The following is an 18,836-nucleotide window of genomic DNA, read 5'->3' on the forward strand; positions in this document are numbered from 1 at the left end:
CTGCGTGGGTGTCTTTGAGCTGAAGCAGTGTTCCTATCTATGTCCCTTTGTGCAATGGGAAGAGGAAGCCAAATGGCTTTCACATTTCCTCATGCCTGTCTCCGAAAAGGGCTGAGACGCTGATGCCCCCTTCCCGCGAGCTCCCGAAAGCACAGCTCTGCTTGGGCCCGGGCAGTGGTTGCTGTAGTTGCTTCATGGGCCCGGGCAGCTTGGCAGGGCTGGCTTTCGCTGCAGCTGTGTTGTGTGCTGCAGTAAGGGCACAGGAGACCAAGTGGCAGGATGTGTCCCGCTCAGCAGCTTCTCCCTGCAGCGTGGAGGGGAGCCGGGAGCTGAGGGTCCAGCCCAGTGTGCAGAGGGCGAGCTGCAAAAGCTGAGACCATGTCCTGTCACCTCGAGCAGTGGTGCTGTCTGCTTGTAGTTGCTCCTGACCTGGCTGGCGTCAGCCCAGCCCGGGACTCCGACAGCCCTTCTGGAAGCCCAGAGAGGAGGTGGCCTTCCTGGCAGCACCTTCTTCCCTGGATCTCCTCCTGCACTGGGCTCCTGCTTCTCCAGAGATGTACGTTTGCAGATCACTGTGAGTCTGGAGAGACTCGAGCACCCTGGGTGCAACCACACAGGCAGGAGACGTTTGGTTGGGATCTGTGAATACGTCGGCGCTCAACACCAGCCTGGGCACCACTGACGTGCTGGGACAGGAGCTGCCGGCCCGTCTGAGAGTGCGGGCACTTCCCTCATCTTGCGTAGCGGCTGGCAAAAGAGCCTTTCTTCCCTCAGCTTGGCTCTGGCTGGCAGAGGGCACACCTCGTGAGCAGAAGAGCTGTGCTCACGCTGAGCAAAGGGCAGGCAGTGCTGTGGGAATGCAGCCTTAGGAGCCCTCTGAAGGACACAGTGCATCCTGGTGCAGGAGATGTGAGCTTTGGGACAGAAGAAGGCCAGAAGGCCATGTTGTCTGACCCTTTCTCAGCCTGGAGAACATGCCTTCTCTTGGCAGCATGTCTATCGTCTGAGCCATCCCTCCACCAAAGCCTCTTTGGTGCATTCCCTCCCTCTTCTCCCGCGCTCTGCAGGGTTACGTTGGACCTGGCACGCGGAAAGTTCTCAAAGTCTATTACCTGCCGGGAGTGCCTGGAGGCTTCTGCAGGACTTTCCAGATCCGAGTGGCTCACCTGGAGCCAGAAGAAATTTCCCTGAAAGGAGAGGGGAGCTTTCCCAGGATCTGCTTGGACCTGCCCAGGAACGTCAAAGGTAAGCACTGCCCGTCTGCTCCCCAGGAAGGCCCTGGGGTTTTTTTCCCCCATGTTATATGTCCCTAGGGCATCTTGCTTGAGGAATGTGTTTCTGGGAGAGGCCAGTGTTAGGGGAATGGGGCTTCCCAGCTTGAATGGGAATGGTGCTGTGCCCACACTTGTATTTGTGGATGTTCTCTTCCTTCAGGAAATGAAAAATATGAGAAGCTGCTCAAAGAGGCGAAAGAAAAGGTGGAAAAAGACAGCCAGAGGGACGAAGCAGTTGTTCTGAGGGAGGCTGCGGCAGCGGAGCCACCCATGGACAACTCGCAGAGTCTGGTGAGGAACAACTGCTTCCCTCTTTGGCACAGGGTGCTCCCCCTGTGTCCTTTGGGCCCCTTGCACCCCACAGCAGGCTTCCTGGGGTCCTGCTGGCACTTGGGACCTCCCTGCCCACACCTGCCCATGGTCATGCATCAACTCAGCATTGCCCATGGGCTGCCCACCTCGGGGCATTGTCCCTCCCATAGATGCACCAGCTTCCTGACTGCCCCAGGAAGGGATCCTGAAGACCCTGCTCAAGGCATCGAATTGATGGTTCTTTGTGCTGGCGCTGCAGGTCATGGCTGGGGTGTCTGTGGCTCACAACAATCGGGACAATCTGTTTAACAGGGCCTGCAGCATGACAGGACAAGGGGTCATTGTTTTTAACTACAAGAGGCCAGATTCACACCAGGAATAAGGAGAATTTTTTTTTATGATGAGAGTGTTGAAGCAGTGGCCCAGGTTGCCCAGAGAGGTGGTGGATGCCCCATCCCTGGAGACGTTCAAGGTCAGGCTGGACAGGGCTCTGAGCAAGCTGATCTGGTTGGAGATGTCCCTGCTCGCTGCAGGGGGTTGGACTGGATGATTTCTGAAGTTCCTTTCCAACCCAAACCATTCCAGGATTCTAGGATTCTCTGAACCCAAGCCCTGCCAGGTTTACAGAGTTAATCGCAGCAGCCTGACTTGTGCCCTGGGGTTGTGCTGTCGGTGCTCAGCTCCAAGTGGCACCGGCCCAACAAAAGGTTCCCTTTTCAAAAGAGCTTTTGTCCAAGCTGCTTTGGCACCGGCTGTGCGTAGGCACTCGGAGCACTGGAAGGTTCCTGGCTTGTCCGTCTGCCTCTCTGACGAGATCAGCTTTTGTAACAGTGACGGGCAGGCGAAGGCGCTGGAGTTCATTTCCCTAGAGATAAGGTCCTGGCTAAGAGAGCAGGAGGTGTCACAGACACTGAGCAGTGAGCCAGGAGGACCCCATCACCCCTCTCCACAAGAGCAGGCTGGGATCCTGTTTCAGAGACAGGGTTGTGCCTTGGGAAGGACCTTTGCTAACCAGCCACTGTCTTTCCTTGTCATCAGTTGGACACTCGGCTGCAGATGCAGATGGAGCAGATGCTGGTAGAGGAACACGCCCTGGCACAGCAGAAAGCTCTTGCCTCCCATCCCCCGGAGGAGACAGCCTTTGACCAGCCTTCTCGTCAGAGCCTTCTCAAGTCAGTGGGGACTCTCATAGCCTATCTCCAGGCACCCCGAGGGTAACAGCCAGAGGCGCAGCCCTGCTGCTGCTGTTTTGGGGACAGATCTGGTTGCAGAGCGGTGGGGGCAAATCCTATTTCAGGGTCCTGAAGCAAGTTCAGGCTTGGGCTGTACCCCTGGCTCAGCAGTTCCACGGAGACCAGTGGAGGTCCAGTGAACTTGTCTGCAGTGGCTTTTCATAGCACACGAGCGGTGACCAGTATCCATTTTAAAGTAACTTTATTTTAAGGTCCCTTTGCTAGTTGAGGAAGCCTAGAACCTACACTCCCTGGGACTTGCCAAAGTCTTACTACCAGATAGTCAGGCCTTGGGATTCACTGACTAGAGCTGAGTTTCTACAGCAGTGGACACAGAAATACCCACATTTTTTGCATCGTCCACCCACTTGGAAACGTAGCCAGGCTGTGGTTTAAGAACTGTCCTTACTCGTCCTTTCAGGGCTCAGCTGCCCGAGTACATCCTGGACCTTGGCTCCGTCATTCCTGGTGACATCCACACGCACAGCGTGAAGATCACCAACACTGGCCACTTCCCTGTGTCCTTCCATGCCGATGGACAGGTCCTGCGTGACACAGGTAACCAGTGCTGGAGAGACTTCTCGTGGGCTTGAAGGAGCCTTGTCTGACAAAGTAGCTTCAGCTGCTGGCCATGGGGAGTTTTTTGAGTGCTTCTTTGTCTAGTTCTTCCTCCTTGCCACCCTCTCTACCTGCTGCTTTGGAGCCTGACTTCTCCTGGCCAGCAGGACCCAGAGACCTGGCCTGCCTGTGACTGCCCTAACACTTCCCTGGGGGCTAGATGGGCTGATCAGCGTGGTCACCTCTCAGCAACCTCTGCTCTTGACTGCCAGGAGTGTCATCTGAGTTTCTTTGTGCACTCTGGGCTTGTGTTACAAGCAGACGGACTCTTTGGGGTTTGGAAGTGCATTGCTTAGAGTTCATAAAGATGTCACGCTTGTGTTCAGCCTTTATTGAGAACGTGGCCTGTGAGGTCCTGTGTTGTATGGAAACAGGCTTCTGAAGCAGGCCTTTGAGGTAAGGCTGCACTGCCATCAAACGGTGTCTCGCTGTGTCTGAGGGGTGGTCAGGTGTCTCCTCTAAGTTGTTTTCCAGGGAGCACCATGGCATGGAGGGATCTTAGTTGGAAATTCCCCTTTGGAGAGGTCTGTGCATCCTTCCGTGGGATGCCTGAAGAAGAAATTGCTGGAGGTCCTGAAATGATAGATTTCCTTTTTACCGTGTGGACCTTGGATTCTGGCTGTGAAAACCCTTTGTCCGTGTGTGGTGAGAAGGGAGAAAGAGTGGCAGGCTTCTCCGGAGAAGCCAAGGGGTCCTTCAGAGAGCCAGCAGCCAGGACACTCGTATGGCCTTAACACGCTTGTGACACATTGATGTGGGTTGTGCCTCTCAGCTGCTTTATTTTCATCTGTTCAAGGTTTCAGTGTGGAGCCTGCCCGTGTGAAACGTCTGCCCTGCTGGGAGACAGAGACTTTTGAGGTGCGCTTCGACCCACAAAGTGCCAAGCTGCCGCTGGGAGAGGTGGACGTGCTCCTGCCCATCAAGGTACCGCATGCTTCCTCACCTCCCTCACCACCTTTCAGGGCAGGTGGCAGCTTGGGACAGCAGCAGATGTCACCTGGGCTTTCAGCGGGATGCTCTGTCCTTCACTAGGTAACAGGGGGCCCCACATTTCACGTCCGTCTCCGTGCCAACGTTGCTGTGCCGTCCCTCTGCCTCTCCAAGGATACAGTGGAGTTCTCCACTGTCCAGTGCGGACAGTGCCAGGAAGAAACCATCCAGCTCCACAATCCACTCCAGGTCCCCTGCAAATGGTTCACCACCAGGAGTGAGCCTGTTAAGAAGGTAAAGCACAGACTCCGTGGAACGCGTAACGTCGTGGTTGGGCTTTCTTTGCCCCTCTTGCCCTTTCTGCGCCTGTGGCTGCCTGAGCCCTTGGGCTACAGCCCACCTGAGGAAGCTTTAGAGGTACAGAGCAAATCTGGTTTGCCTGCACCTGTTCACTAGCTGATGCTTCACTTCTTTGCCAGCTTCACCCATTGCTCCTCTTCTGACAGTGCATCTGCGCACCCTGCCTGCACATTTTCCCTCCAGTTCTAGGCCAGTGGTGGCTGTGGCTGGTTTGGACGTGGGTGCTCGCAGCACCATGACAGTATCTCAGAGCACTGCAGGAACCGAGAGTCTGTCCTCACAGACCAAGGAGACCTCACACGATTGGTTTCTGTGCTCAGGTGGACAAACGTTTGTCGGTGCGCATGCATCGGAAGCTGCTCCAGGAGTTGAAGGCCAAGCCCTGTGTCTTCGAGGTGCTGCCCCCAGCTGGAGTCCTCGCTCCAGGACAGCGATGCCACGTGCAAGTCAGGTTTTCACCTGTGGAAGAGGTGAGATTGGCGAGGCAGAAACACCTGATAGACCAATTTAGGTCCATCTGATAAACAAATATGCGGTTCCCCTGCACACCAGGACTCATCCTGCTCACTCACCCCCAGGAGGTCTGTCAGGGCAGTGTGGTAACGAGAGCCCAGCGTGGGGAGGAGGAGATGAGGTCTACCTCCGCATGGAGCTTTCTGCAAGCCCCGTCCCCACTGTGCCTCGGTTTCCCTTGCAGCACAGCCTTCTGAGAGGGGCTTTGAAATCCCCATGGGGAGCTTGCACAGCGAGCATCAGGGCACTGCAGTGTGGCTACCTGTGGGTGCATGATGGGGAACTCTGCCTCTTTCCCATCATCTTCCCCCTTGCCAGGACGTATTTGCAGGCTGCATTGCCCTGGTGCAGAGCACGTGGCGTGCTCACAGGGGATAACGCTGGAAGGGCCCATCGAGGCTAATCCCGCTGCTGGTACCAGCAGACAAAACAGCCGCCAGACACCCTCCTGGGCACGGCAGGACAGTCACCTGCAGTGCTGTGCTGCCAGCAGTCCCCATGGCCCTGGCCCAGCCTGTCTGCATGTTCCCAGGCAGTCTGACCTTGGGGAAGGCTTGAATGGGAGGCCCTGTCACCTGGGGCTTCATGGAGGAGCTTTCTGTGCTTCTCTCTTTGCAGAAATCCTACAGAAGCAAGGTGAAGATTAACATTTGCCAGAGCAGCCAGCAGCTCGAGCTGCAGATGTCGGGGCATGGGCTGCAGCCACAGCTGGAGTTCAGCCCCTCGGTGCTGGAGCTGGGACCATCGCTGCCGTGCAGCCGCGGGGCAGAGGGGACAGTGGTGGTGAAGAACCCGTGCGATTTCCCCATCGAGTTTTACTCCCTGGAGTTCGACCAGCAGTACCTTGCTGAGGAGCAGGTGAGAGGGAAGGTCTGGTCCCATGGGCACACTCCCGTCGCTTCCTAGCGCTCCAGCCTTCCCAGGCTCGTGCCAGGGGGGTGGAGGCAGTCCCCAGGGCAAAGCCTGGTGGCATTTCAGGGTTGGCCACCTCTGCTGGCAGGTGTGTAGGGGCTTGGATAGTCCGTGCCGTTGGGAGGAAGGATTGAGGGAGAAGATGGGTTGGCTGGGGAGTCTATTCGTGTGATGAAGGTCAAGAATCACATCCCACCTACGTTTTTTTTTCCCTATGCACACAGATCCTGCGGACGCTGAAGGATTACGATCGCCACAACACCTTGTTGCTGCCACCACGTGCCCCGGGTGAGAAGCTGCCCCCAGAGGTGCTGGAGTACTATGAGGACCAGAAGAGGCTGGAAGAGGAGCAGGCACAGTCCAGGACTGGGGAACCAGCAGGCCAGGACAACGGTGAGGGATTGGCATTGGCTCTCCTGAGTGTGGCCACAGCAGGGAGCTCAGCCCACACACCCTGAGCTCCCCATGACCTCGTTGTCCATGGAAAGCCCATGCTTTTAGCAGCTTCCCATTCCCTAGCTTGGTGGAGGAATTTCCAGGTGGAAATCTGTGGCTTGTAACACGCATCCTCTGCCAGCCCTGAGTGCAGCCAAAGCAAGCTCGTATCTGCCTGCCGTGGACTGGGGCAGTAGTCAGGATGTCCCCTTGTGTCCCTCATCCACAAAGAGTAGGATGGGATGAGTTCTTCAGACAGTCGGACCAGGTCTAATACCACTGGCTATGTCCGATTTGTTTCTTCCCAGCAACAAAAGCACAAGCTCAAAATTCCCCTGAGGGCAGCCAGAGCCTGGACAGACTTCCCTGTGCCTTGGGAGTCTCCCTCCTTGGGCAATTTTGTGTCTTTTGCATGTGGCTGCGCAAAGTGTCAAATGGCAAAGAGCAGATGCCTGAGCATGTTCACTCTCTTCTTCCCTCCCTGTGTCCTTCCTGCTGAGCAAACTTTGAAAGTGTCCGGTCTCTGTCAGCTCAAGGAGGGAAGCACTCTGCTGGGATCATTCACACCATCTCATCCCACAGCTCGGTCATTCCCTCCTCCATTTTTGATGAAAGCCAGTCCAACAAGGTGGACTCTAAAGCTGAATGTGGAGAAGAGGAGGAGGAAGGCGTTGAGAAAAGATGCGGGACAGATAACAACCCTAAGCTCGTCACCTGGTTTATGTCCATTGTGGCAAAGGGGTCTCAGTGGAGGACTTGAGTGTCAGCTCCATCACTTCCCTGCAGCCTGGGGCCACCTTCACTCCTGTAGGCCCGGAATGCGCTCTTCTCTGGGAAGTCTGCAGGATCCCGGGAGGAGTCTGGGGCAGGGACAAGGGAGAGGCCAGGGAGGTTTTCCCCAGCTTTGCCACATGAGCATGTTTGCCCCCAGGAGCTGCTGGGATCAGGATGATGCTGTTCCCTTTGCTAGGCAGGGCAGGGCAGGGCGCTCGCTGTCCTACGTGGCATTGCAAGCTGAGTTGTCTTTTGGTGACCTCCTGAGGTCAAAGGTGGGAACTCGTTGTAAATGCTGTTCTGGTGAATTCAGAGCCCGGCCAGATGTCCTGCTAGTAATATTCCTCAAGCATCCGGCTTTTGGATAATGGCTTGATCCTCAGCTTGCGATCTGCCTTGGGACTGAGTAAGATGCCTGGTTCTGCCTGTGTCCCCTTACTCAGCAGGACCTGAGACCAATCTCCCATGACGACAGTTCATGAAAGATTTGGCCCAGGCCTTTCAGGCATTGCTGGCTGCTTGCTTTGTTCTCTTTCTGCCACCCCATTCTGCCACCCCATTTCCTGTACCCTGAAGAGGCACCTTCACCAGCATCTAGGGCAGACCCTGATCTGCACAAGTCTAAAGGAAGGGCATGGTGAGATCTTGGGTGTGACGTTGGTTTCAGCAGTCTCCTCTCCCAGGACCTGAGGGGATGGGAGGATGATCAGGATGACAGGTAGGCAGGAGACCGACTTTTCTACCTGCTTCTGCACAGGAGAGCATCAGCAAAGCACCGCCAGCAGCAAGGAGGCAGCGGGAGAACTGGACAACAGCCCTGTCACTAAGGCCATTGCCCGCCACCTTGGCATCGATCTCTCTGCAGAAGGGCGCGCAGCCCGAAACCAGAGAGGGATCGTCGTCATCGTCCATGGGGCACCCCTGACAGGTACGTGAGCGGCAGGCCGTGGCTGCCAGGATGGGGGGCAGCAGGAGAGACATATATCTCCTGGTGGACCACGGTGCTTGGTTGACCAAGTGAAGTGAAGCAAGGTGAGCCACAGCTCTGCTGGTACATGAAGCAGCCTCAGGCCTTCGCCTAGCTGATGCAGGTGGTGTGGCTCATCTTGTGTCCCTGCTAGGAGCTGGGCTCTCGTTCCCGCAAGCAGTGTGGCCATGTTCCTGTTGCTTTGTGGGACCACATTGCCTCGGGTCCATGTTGCCTCGTGGGAGCAGTCCCTAGCCCACACTGACCCTCAAAGTGTGCCCAGAGGTTGCCTGAGACAGCAGCGAGCAGCACAGGCTAGCGAATAATAGTCTGAGTGGTGGTGGGACAGGGCTGGAAGCAGTGTTCTGGCCCAGGGTCGAGGTCACCACAAGGGACAAAGTCCTCAGCTGAAGATGAGGTGGAGATGATCCACATTTCTAACCATGCTCAGGCTGCCTCCCTCATGGTCTCTCCTTAAGGGGCACGTGCTTTCCCCCTGCCCTTGGAAATGTGAAATACTTTTTGGGGCATTTCCAGAGCCTGTCCCTGACAATGCCTCATGTGCAAGTGTCACCAAGCAGTCTTCCTCTCTCTCAAGGCAAGACCACGGCAGCGGTCGCACTGTCCAAATACTATGGCGCTGCCTGCTTGTCCATCGATGCCGTGGTGGAGGAAGCCATCTCGAAGAGGAGCAGCTCAGCAGGGCTGTGTGCCCAGGAGCTGTGCATCAGGGCTGCCATCGAGCAGAAGAGCCGCAAGGAGACAGAGCGTGCGGGTAAGGAGAAACGCTGGACCCCCAGCAGCGCTTCAGAAACCCACCATGACCATCCACCTCCCTTGCTCCAGAGAAGCAGCTTGACAGCCCTTGGGTCTCTTGGGGAACATGGCTGCAGCGTGTAGAAATGCAAAGCCGTTTCTTCAAACATCTCTGGGTATTAAAAAAATTCTCTATTTTCCGGGATCCGGCAGGGGCACTTTTCCTGCTCCTGAGCTTCTTGGCACGGGTTCCTTTTTCTAGGAGCAGTGAAGCACACTTGTTTGTGTCTTACTGAGAGTTCTCCTGTTTCCTCAAAGCTGAATCCAGCTTGCTCCTCAGGGCCGTCAGGCAGAACTGCTGCCCACTTTAAGAAGGAAAAAGGTCTCTAAAGTGGCTCATGAAGCATTAGACGACTGACTTTGAGTGTGGCTTCACAAACATGAGAGGAAGGGAAGGATCACCTTCTGGGGCAGTTTCAGATGAGAGAGATGCTGCAGATGAGCTCTTTTCTCCAGAGATGTTCCTATACAGGCTGTCAGGTTAGGCAGCTGGTGCCAGTTGTGCTGTTCTCCGTTGTGAGACCGGAGACTTTAAGGAAACTTTATTGGGCAGCTGGTGCCCCAAGCTCTGCAGGGTGAGGCCAGACCCTGTCTGTGGTGGGGGCAGTTTTGCGTTGCTCAGCTTTGAACTTGGCTGGGTTGGGAGCTGGTGGAAGGAAGAAGGGCCTGGGTCCCCGGTGGGGTTATCCCATGTGGAGGATTTAGCTCCAGCAGAGATGGGTGATGCAGCTGGGGCAGGGCTGCGTGTTACGGTCTCTATCTGAGAATGTAGGATGGGGGCAAGGTACAGAAACAATAGTCCTGGAGGACAAATCCTTGGCTTGACCCATAGGGGGAGTGACTGTGGAAAAGGTGTTACTTGTGTGCACGTTTGTTGGGACGGACACAGGGCTGTGAATTAAAAGCTCTCTAGCTTTCCAATCTAGTTTCAGGTGGTGTGCTTTCTCGTGCTAATAAGAGAAGCAGGGAGGGAGCTGCTTCTGGGAGCAGTGCTGCCAGTGCCAGGCAGGCTGGGGGACAAGTGCTGTGTCCCTACCAGGGCACAAGGCTGTGCTCATGGAGGTGCGAGGTGCCTGCTTGCTCCCCACAGCGCCCGTCGCCAGCCCCACTGAGCCGTTTGTCCCCTCCACAGGTCAAAACGCAGATGCCTCCCGCCGCCGGCAGTTCCGGGCCCATGGCAAGCGCAGCCCAGACAGGAGCCAGTCGCCCTCTGCCAACAAAGTCAGCCTGCAGTCTGTCGGTTCCCAAAGCTCTGCAGCGGCCAAGACAAAGAAAAAGGAGCGCCTGTCCCAGAAACAGCATGTAATGGACCTGACAGGCTCCCGGGTGAAGCGTGATCGGCACAGCTTAGTGCATGGCACCTTTCTGTTGCCTTTGAGAATCATAGAATCTTAGAGGGGTTTGGGCGGGAGGGGACCTTTAAAGGCCACCCAGCCCAACCCCCTGCAGGGAGCAGGGACATCTCCAACCACATCAGGTTGCTCAGAGCCCCGTCCAACCTGGCCTTGAATGATTCCAGGGATGGGGCATCCACCACCTCTCTGGACAACCTGTTCCGATGTTCCAGCGCTCTCATCATGAAAAATGTCTTCCTTCTGTCTAGTTTGAATGTCCCCTCTTTGAGTGTAAAACCGTTACGTGTTTTCCTGTCGCTACAGGCCTTGTTAAAAGTGCAGGGGCTGCTTACCGTGGCGGGGCTCTGTGTCACCCAGAGCCTGGTGTGGGGAACGATAGTGCAGAGAGGCAGCTGGGCAGGTTGGGGATGGCGTGGGGTGGGAACAAAAACCTGTGTTCTGCCAGAAAAACTCGACTGAGTCGTATGGTTTGTTGGCAAAGTGGCTGCAGGTGGTGAGCAAAGCTGTGGGACGCTGTGCCAGGGGCTTGCAAGCTTGGGTCTCTTGTGGCCAAGGGATGTGACCCCCAGGGTTGTCCCCTGGAGCTGCTGGCCTGCCCTTTGGGTCTATTGTCTTGCGAGCGAGAGACCTGAGCTGCAAGCCCAGCAGCTGGAAATGTTCAGGGGGTTCCAAGGAGGTTTATTTCTCTCGTGGTGTTCAATGTTGCAGGGCTCATTGAGTTCTGAGCTCAGCTCAGCCCTTCCCTGCGTTCCTGCGCAGCGATGGCTGAGCATCAGTGACAGCGCAGCGGGAGAGCTGGGCTTGATGAGCTGCGTGCTGCCTGAGGACTTGCTGGTGGCCATCCTCTCGGAAAGGCTGCAGGTACGTGGGGTGGGGGCAAATGATACGTTCCTGCTACAGAGAGACAGGCGGTGAGGTACAGTTTGCAGAGGAGGGGATCTGTATCTGCTGCTGGAGAAGTCCTGGGCTGCGTGCAGGCACGCCTGGGTCAAGCTGCAGATGCTAGAAGCCGGCAGAGCGCAGGGAAAGATCAGAGCTTGTCTGAGCCGATGCTCTTGGAACGACGACGCGCTGCCCTTTGCCGTTTGGGCTGACTGAGTAGCTGAGAGCCCAACGCGTGCCATCGCTGACTTTCTCTTCCTTTGCCACTTGATTCACAGCTGAGCGACTGCTTCCAGGGAGTGGTGTTTGATGGCCTGGAGACCTGCTTTGCATGCAGCACGGCATCTGCGCTCCTCTGCCTGCTCAAAGCTGTGGGAAATCGGCCTCACATCTATTTTGTGAACGTGTTCCGGGATTATGCTTCTTTGAAAGCCAGGGAGACAGCCGCGAAAGAGCAGGAAGGTAAGAATCTTCATCTCCGCGCCTTTCCAATCTTCTCTCAAGCCCTCAACCTTACCCGTGTGTATCTGTGTCACCAGCAGAGCTTGTAAGAAACGGTTTTATGAATCCTTCCGCCTTTTGCCTCAGTGTAGCCAGCACTCAGCTCACAGTTGCTTAAACACAGCAGAGCTGAGGCTGTAAGATTCCCCTTGGTCTCTGCCATTAAAGCTTGGGCACAAGTGCAAGCTGTTGTGGCTCAGTACCTACCCACCCTCCAGCTGTCCACAGCGCTGGTGCACGTGAGCCAGGCAAGGTACAGGCGACAGTTTGGGGGATTCTCTGAACGCTGGAGCAGGGATATGAGCTCCCCAGGATGGCCTGGCAGGATGATAGGCTGGGTTGGGACAGAGCTGTGAATCCTTGCAGCTCCGCCAGAACTTGCAGTGGCTAATGGTTTCACCTCTGGTCTGTGCTGAAGAACGGGAGCGGGAAGAAGCTGCCAGGACGGAGGAAGCACGTCTCTGGGAGATGGATGAGGACGAGTACGATGCACTGATGGAGGAAGAGAAAACTCAGTTTAATCAGAGGCTCCTACAAGCCCGGCGTGAGAGGAGGAGGAGGTCTGTAAGCCTTCCATGGACAACTCCCCAGGATAGTGTCCCTCAGGGCCTTCCCTGCTCCAGAGACCTTGGTTGAGCTAAGAGGGCTTTCAGAGCAAACGCCAAAAGTGTCTATTCCAAGCCGCACAAGGATGGCCAGTTCCACCTCCCTGGCTCCCGACAGGGGAGGGACTTTGCGCTGGGAGAGAAGAGAACATCTTCTCTCCGATTCAGCAGTGAGCCCTCTGGCGTAGACGCTGGCTGCAGGCAGCTGGGCTCTGTGCTTGCCTTGCCGCTGCACCCACAAGTGTCTCTGAGTTAATGCTGTGGATGGCCATCTTCTTCATCCCCCTTCCTCACCAAACCAGAGGGGCTGTGGTGTGGGCTGGTGTGAGGTGCAGCTGTGCTGCCTTGGTGTAGAGAGCAGTCCTGCTGTAGGTGAAGCCCGTGCAACGCTGATCTCCCAGGGTTTTCCTGACTGAGTGCCGCCAGCCATAGAAGCTGGTGTCTCTTCGGCTCCCCTTCGCCTGCAGCAGCAGGGGAGCCTGGGAGAAGCTGTGACCCAGCAAAGCAGCCCTGTCCAGGAGGATGCACAGGGGAAGTGTCAAACTGGGAGGGGGACCTGCTTCAAGTGAGCATGCGTTTCAGCTTTTCTGTCAGCACAGGCCCCAGTTTGTTGCTCTGGGAGGAGATGGCTAGGGCTGCTTCCAATCTTGATTTCCAGGAGAGACGGCACAAGTTTCCCGTGGTGACGGCTGGGTTCCAGCAGGAAGCCTGGTTGATGAGAGCCTGTTTTGCAGGAGGGGAGTTACCTTTGCTTTCTGACTGATGTGAGTGTCCTCACTAAGGAGCAGGCTATGCCCAGGGAGAAGGGCTGGATAAGCCTCGTAGGTGTTGGCGCAGGGATAAGGAGGCGTTAGTGATTTGTGAGCTGGTTGAAACTGGGAGAGCAAGAGAGGGCTTCTGGCATCAGTGCGCAGAGATGGTGGATCCGTCCTTGGCAGTGTGCTGGAGGGGTCCAGGTGGACCTGATTGGAGAAGCAGCACAATTTAGACTTTAGGACAGCAAAGCCTAGATTTGGCTGGCCCTGGAGGACCCCTCTCACCTTGCCGCCCTTTGGATGTTCCCAGGCTCCCCAGGTTGAGGGAAGTCCATGGCGATGGCCTAAGAGTTCTGTCTGGCCTCAGGGTCAATGAATGGCGTGCAGGGCCAGCTGGGATTGCAGCGAGCCCACATTTCTGGTGGTGACTCACAGGGCTGTTTTCTGTTTGGCTTCCTGAAGGGCGATGGAGCAGCCTGACGAAAAGCACCGTCAGGAGCTGGAACCCCTGAAGGAGGAACAAGAGCTGGAGAATTCCAAGAGGAGTAGGAGCGAGCTTGGAAAAGACCAAGTTAATGCTTCAGGGAAGAAAATGCAGCCTGGAGTCAGACAGGTGGGTGGCTGTGTTTGTAGAGATGAGTAAAAGCCCTGGGGAGCTTCTTCCCATGGAGCTGTACCATTCCCCGAGAAGCCAGCAGCCACACGCGGCGCTGGGCCCAGGAATGGGCCTGAATGAGTAACACGTGGGGTTGTGCTGGGAAACAAGAGCCGGTGTTTGCTCATGCTGCTGCTTGGCCAGGGATGTTTTCCCATGGGTTTGCTGGGGAGCTGCATTTGTGGGATCATGCTGCCTTTGAGTCTTGGCTTCACATAACTCCAGACATTCACTGTGAAGCCCTAGATAGTTTTAGTCCAGCATTTCTCCCCACTCTGCACATGACTTACACCTCTGGGCCATGATCCGTCTGGGATGGGGTGTCTTTTGCTACATGCCTGGCAGGAGATCCCGCCAGGCCTTAGGTATTCAACCAGACTTCCTCAAGTGTCAGCCAGGCACAGGGACGCTCAGCACACCAGAATGGAGCCCAGAGGACTGCACAGGAGTACGGAGGTGTTTTAATTTCCCGCTTTGGTTCGGAGAAGCTTTTCTACTTTTCATCTGGTGGGCAGGACTCCCCATCAGTCTGGCACTGGGGAGTTTGGTTTCAGTTGAGCTACCCTGGGTACCAGCTGTGTTCTGGATTGGGATTTGTGGAGCACCCAGCACAGGTCTCAGGCGAGGCTTGGGGTGCTGTTGCAAAGATCATCACTGCCCTGCAGCATCTGAGTTGGTGCTTTGAAATGCTCACTGCTTTTTCCTGCTCCTCCTGCCCAGAACACGAACGCATCCGCCAGCAACACCAGCATTTCCACCAGCAACCAGTTGGATGCCACCAAAGGGGTAGACAAGAGAGGATCTGTAAAGAAGCACTCAGGCACTGTTGGGAGTGACAAGGAAGAGAAGAGAAAGCAGAGCAAGGTTTCCCTGATGGATGCCTGCCCAGCCGTGCGTGTGCAACACTCAGACGCAGAACAGGGGGCTCTGAGTGACAGCGAGAACTTGGCCCTGAGGTTTAAGATCTATGAGGCATCGCAGAAGTATGTGGCGCATATCTTGTCATTCTGGGACAGGGTTCAGGGTATCCTGCTGTCCCCTCTGAACCAAGCGGAGGTGCGGCACAAAGCAGAAGCCCGGCGCCAGCCTGCCTTGAGCCACAGGAGCCAGCAAAACAGAGGGAAAGAGCATCAGGTGACACTGGAAAAGGAGTGCAGGAAGAAAGAGCGCCTGGAGGAGTCTGTGAAGAAAGAGCGCATGGAGAAGGAGAGCACCAAGAAAGAGCGCCTGGAGAAAGAGGGTGTGAAGAAAGAGCGCCTGGAGAAGGATTGCTCCAAGAAAGAGCGCGTGGAGAAGAAGCGCACGAAGAAGGAGCGGCTAAAAAATCTGGAGGCTCTTGAGGACTCCGCGTTATCTGAGCTGGAAGGGGAAGGTGCAGAAGGGTCATGCAGAGGCCAGCGTGGCAGGGTGCCCTGCTTGACCATCGAAGCACTGGGCTCAGAAGATGTGACCAGGAAGATCCTGGAGAGCAGCAAGCTGCCAGTGGCAGAGCAGGTAAAGCCCTGTGAAGCTCAGGTGCTGAGCCTGCCATGCTCTGCCCTGGTGCATTGCGTCCCACGGACAAGGGCACAGAGCCTTGTCCAGGCCACTGTTCCACAACGGCTCCGGAGCAGCCCCGTGGCTGGAGAGGTTCTCACCATCCCTCAGACGGGTGCAAAGCGGGAGTGCTCTCTCTTCAAGCATCCTGTCCGTTCAGTTTCCCAGTGTGGAAATCATTCCAGATGGTTCCAGGGCAGGGCAGCTCACGGTCAGTGTTGCCTTCAGCTGAGTCACTCAGAGGAGAGATTTCTCTCTAGGTCTCAGCTGTAGGTCCTGGCACTGCTCTGGAGCCTGCCCACCCCACTGGGCATAAAAAAGCACTGTACTCCCTATAAATAATAATTTTAAAAACCCCATTGCCAAAAGCTCAGTGCCTTTAAGGAAGTGGGAGGTTGAAGGTGACGGGAGTATAAAGAGTTTTCTCTTCTGCTTTAGATCTTGGATGAGCTGGGACTGGGTCCCTCTGGGCCTCCCATTCCCCCTCCTGCTTTGTACTCCGTGATCCGCTACCCGGAGAAGCGAACGGCCCCTGCAGCAGGAGAAGCCCTCCAGCACTTCCAGCTTGTTGTGCCAGAAGGTGCTGTTGCGGAAGGAGAACAGGCGGCGACTGTAAGTGTCGTGGATGCCCCCGCTGTGCCCGCAGTGAAGGTTTCAGGGCAGGGGCCAGGCTGCATGGGGGCACGGGGGGCAGGCGAGATGGAAAAGAATCACTGTGGAAGGGCGGTCAAATCATGACGGGGCCACGTGTCTGCAGGAATCCCTTCTGTCTGTCCAAAAGAGACAGCTGTGCTGTCTCTCTGCTGAGAAATAGGATGGTTCTTTATCATGAGAGAAAAGAGCCACAGCTTTCTTTCCAGGGTGGGATGTCTCCAGGCAGGTCTGACCTCTCTCTCTCTTCTCTCTCTCCCCTTGCTGTTAAGACCTCCAAGAAACAGGTCACTCCAACAAGGGGGCGGTCGAGGAAGGAGAAAGCTGTGGGTAGCCCGAAGACTCTGAGCAAGAAGCGCAGCTCCAGCCGGGGCAGCAGAGATCTCCAGAGGCCGGACACAGGAGCACCCACATGTCCTCCCAGGTTGGACCAAAGTGATGTGGACACGGTTCCATCCCCAGGGAGACCTGTCAGGCGAGCTGTGAGGCAGGAGGTGACCCCTCTGCTTCGCAGCCATCTCGCCAGACAAGGTCCCTCATCTCCAGCTCTGCAGGCACCCTCGGCCGGTGCCTCCATGGCATGGCAAGTCCACAACCCTCCGTTCCTCATTTGCTTCTTCCCAGTGTTTGAAATCTCCTTTTTAATTGCCAGGCTGAGCAGCTGTCGGTGGATAGTGCCTGCCCACGGTGAGGTGCAACTGAAGGTCCACTTCAGCTCCACGGAACTGGGCCAGTTTGAGCAGACGCTGCATTTTGAGATCCTGGGGACAAAGCGTCTGTACCAGCTGCCCTGCAGGGGCACCTGCCTGTATCCCGCCATCAGCCAGGACCCGCGGTAAGGCTGGCGCGTGGGAGCCCTCACGCATGGCTCCCCCTGAACTCAGAGCCAGGGCTGCCCCTTGTACCCCTGTGACCTTCTGGCTTGGGCACAGCGTGCTGCCTGAGCAGCCCAGCATCTTCCCGTGCTTGGAGCTGGGAACCAGTCCTGGTACCTCAGCCACCCAGAAGGGTTATGGCTTTCTGACCAGGTTTCCTACCTAGGAGCATCTCACAGCTCCTCATTCCCTGTTTCTCTCCCCAGGCTGGTGTTTCCCCACCAGAGGGAGAGCAAGGAGGATGAGGACATCATCTCCAAGAAGTATGTCATGGACACGGGTGTTTTCCACTTTGGACCGCTGCTGTGTGGGAAGCCAAGAGACGGGTACGTGCTCCCAGCCCTGAGTTAGCAGCTGATGCTCACACAGAAGGCGGAAGAAGCCATGTGCCTGGCATACTGTTATTTTTCCAGGTGCCTTTCCACTTAGATTTTGTAAAACGCTCTTTGAGTGCGTGACTGCATCGTCACACCTCTGGCATGCAGGCACCAAGTATAGGGGCAGACATCAAAGCAACGCAAGGATGAACCCATATTCCGTGCAATGTGCCCCAAAGTGATCCTTTTTCTTAGCCTGCTCGTGGGAACATGGTCTTCCAGTGCAGCCTGCCGCTGCCCGGACACGGTGCTTTCCTCAAGATGTGATCAAGGCTGTGGTCCTGGCATCTCCTCTGCAGCCTTTTCCCCTTTTGTGGACAGGTACAAGGAGCTGCGCTATCCCAGCAACTGCGAGAAGATAACCATCCTGAACGTCAGCCCCTTGGAAGCAGAGGTGCATTTCTCCTTTGAGCGCGATCTCCAGGAGAGCACGTTCCTTTTAGAGCCTCCCAGCATGAGGCTGCAACCGAACGAGAAGCAGGTAGGAGACAGGCAGGTAGGACAGGCAGCGGTGGCAGTGCCCAGGAGCTGTTTCTCTTGCTGACTGAATGCTCTTGTGTGTTTGTTCTTGCGGGGACGGGGCTAGGAGCTGAGCGTTTGGGCGTACCCCACTTCAGCCGGCCTGGTGGAAGACAAGCTCATCTGCTGCGTTCAGGGGAACCCAGAGCCGGTGGTCTTCCGCCTGTGCTGCCAGGGGGTGCAGGTGGAGCTGGGGGTCAGCCCCAAGGAGCTGTCGTTCAACACGCTGCTTCTGCCCAGGTCAGTCACCCCACAGCCCCTCGCCGGGGACGAGAGCTGTCAGCCAGGGCTGCTCCAAGTTCCATTCAACTGCAAGACTAACATGCCCATCAAGCAGCTGGTGCTGAGTGTCTCTTTTTGTCTGCAGGAAGGACAATGAGACCCTGGCCCTGCAAAACCGCACACCGCTGCCCGTGGCCTGGCGGCTCATTGGGCTGGAAGACCTGGGCGAGGACTTCTCGGTGTCAGAAGACAGCGGCATCGTGGGTCCCCACACGGAGTTTGCTGTGCAGCTGCGTTTCAAGGCCACAAAGGCTCTCAGCATTCTGAAGACCATCCAGCTGGAGGTGAGGGGGACTGTGCCCTCCCTGGCAGAGCAGGGCAGAGTGATCAGCCCTGTGCTCTTAGGGATGGAGGCTGCTTGAAGGGTACCCTGCAAAGAGGGCAAAAGGATGAGCTTCCAGAGATTCTTTCCTTCCTGCACTGCTGGGGGGCCATGCCCTTAGCAGCAAGGGGCTCTTGGGGACGAAGTGACTGCTCGGGTGCCCTGGTAGCTGAGCTCCATGGGGCAAGTATATTGGGGAGTCAGGAAGAGATGGGCCTGACAGGGACAGGGGTGCTACGACCCCAGCTTCTGCTGCCTCCAGCTGGGTTTGCCAGCACACGCGCTGCATCCCCGGGCATCCACGTCACCTCAGAAAACCAGCCGCTGCCTCTGCAGGGCTTACGGCTGGGTTATGAGGCTGCGCCCTGAGCCCGCGCT

The 18,836-nt window shown here is 56.4% G+C and overlaps 1 protein-coding gene across 1 annotated transcript in view; it reads left to right on the forward strand.

The window, feature by feature from the left end:
* Positions 1 to 18,836, forward strand: part of LOC147600338 (axonemal central pair apparatus protein HYDIN-like) — a 39,493-nt gene that overhangs the window by 12,428 nt on the left and 8,229 nt on the right. Inside the window, exons 10-35 of the mRNA XM_086751227.1 lie at positions 1,068 to 1,245; positions 1,435 to 1,565; positions 2,625 to 2,758; positions 3,240 to 3,376; positions 4,233 to 4,360; positions 4,469 to 4,660; positions 5,047 to 5,196; positions 5,858 to 6,097; positions 6,376 to 6,544; positions 7,087 to 7,272; positions 8,112 to 8,288; positions 8,926 to 9,102; positions 10,276 to 10,469; positions 11,207 to 11,359; positions 11,659 to 11,842; positions 12,300 to 12,441; positions 13,704 to 13,854; positions 14,617 to 15,030; positions 15,163 to 15,390; positions 15,871 to 16,083; positions 16,356 to 16,558; positions 16,736 to 16,918; positions 17,165 to 17,284; positions 17,657 to 17,816; positions 17,922 to 18,098; positions 18,226 to 18,420. Of these exons, the coding sequence (XP_086607353.1) occupies positions 1,068 to 1,245; positions 1,435 to 1,565; positions 2,625 to 2,758; positions 3,240 to 3,376; positions 4,233 to 4,360; positions 4,469 to 4,660; positions 5,047 to 5,196; positions 5,858 to 6,097; positions 6,376 to 6,544; positions 7,087 to 7,272; positions 8,112 to 8,288; positions 8,926 to 9,102; positions 10,276 to 10,469; positions 11,207 to 11,359; positions 11,659 to 11,842; positions 12,300 to 12,441; positions 13,704 to 13,854; positions 14,617 to 15,030; positions 15,163 to 15,390; positions 15,871 to 16,083; positions 16,356 to 16,558; positions 16,736 to 16,918; positions 17,165 to 17,284; positions 17,657 to 17,816; positions 17,922 to 18,098; positions 18,226 to 18,420 (4,716 nt within the window). The remainder of the gene's footprint in view (positions 1 to 1,067; positions 1,246 to 1,434; positions 1,566 to 2,624; positions 2,759 to 3,239; positions 3,377 to 4,232; positions 4,361 to 4,468; positions 4,661 to 5,046; positions 5,197 to 5,857; positions 6,098 to 6,375; positions 6,545 to 7,086; positions 7,273 to 8,111; positions 8,289 to 8,925; positions 9,103 to 10,275; positions 10,470 to 11,206; positions 11,360 to 11,658; positions 11,843 to 12,299; positions 12,442 to 13,703; positions 13,855 to 14,616; positions 15,031 to 15,162; positions 15,391 to 15,870; positions 16,084 to 16,355; positions 16,559 to 16,735; positions 16,919 to 17,164; positions 17,285 to 17,656; positions 17,817 to 17,921; positions 18,099 to 18,225; positions 18,421 to 18,836) is intronic.

This window comes from Chlamydotis macqueenii, chromosome 6 (assembly GCF_036417535.1).
Source record: "Chlamydotis macqueenii isolate bChlMac1 chromosome 6, bChlMac1.mat, whole genome shotgun sequence".
Taxonomy (NCBI): Eukaryota; Metazoa; Chordata; class Aves; order Otidiformes; family Otididae; genus Chlamydotis; species Chlamydotis macqueenii.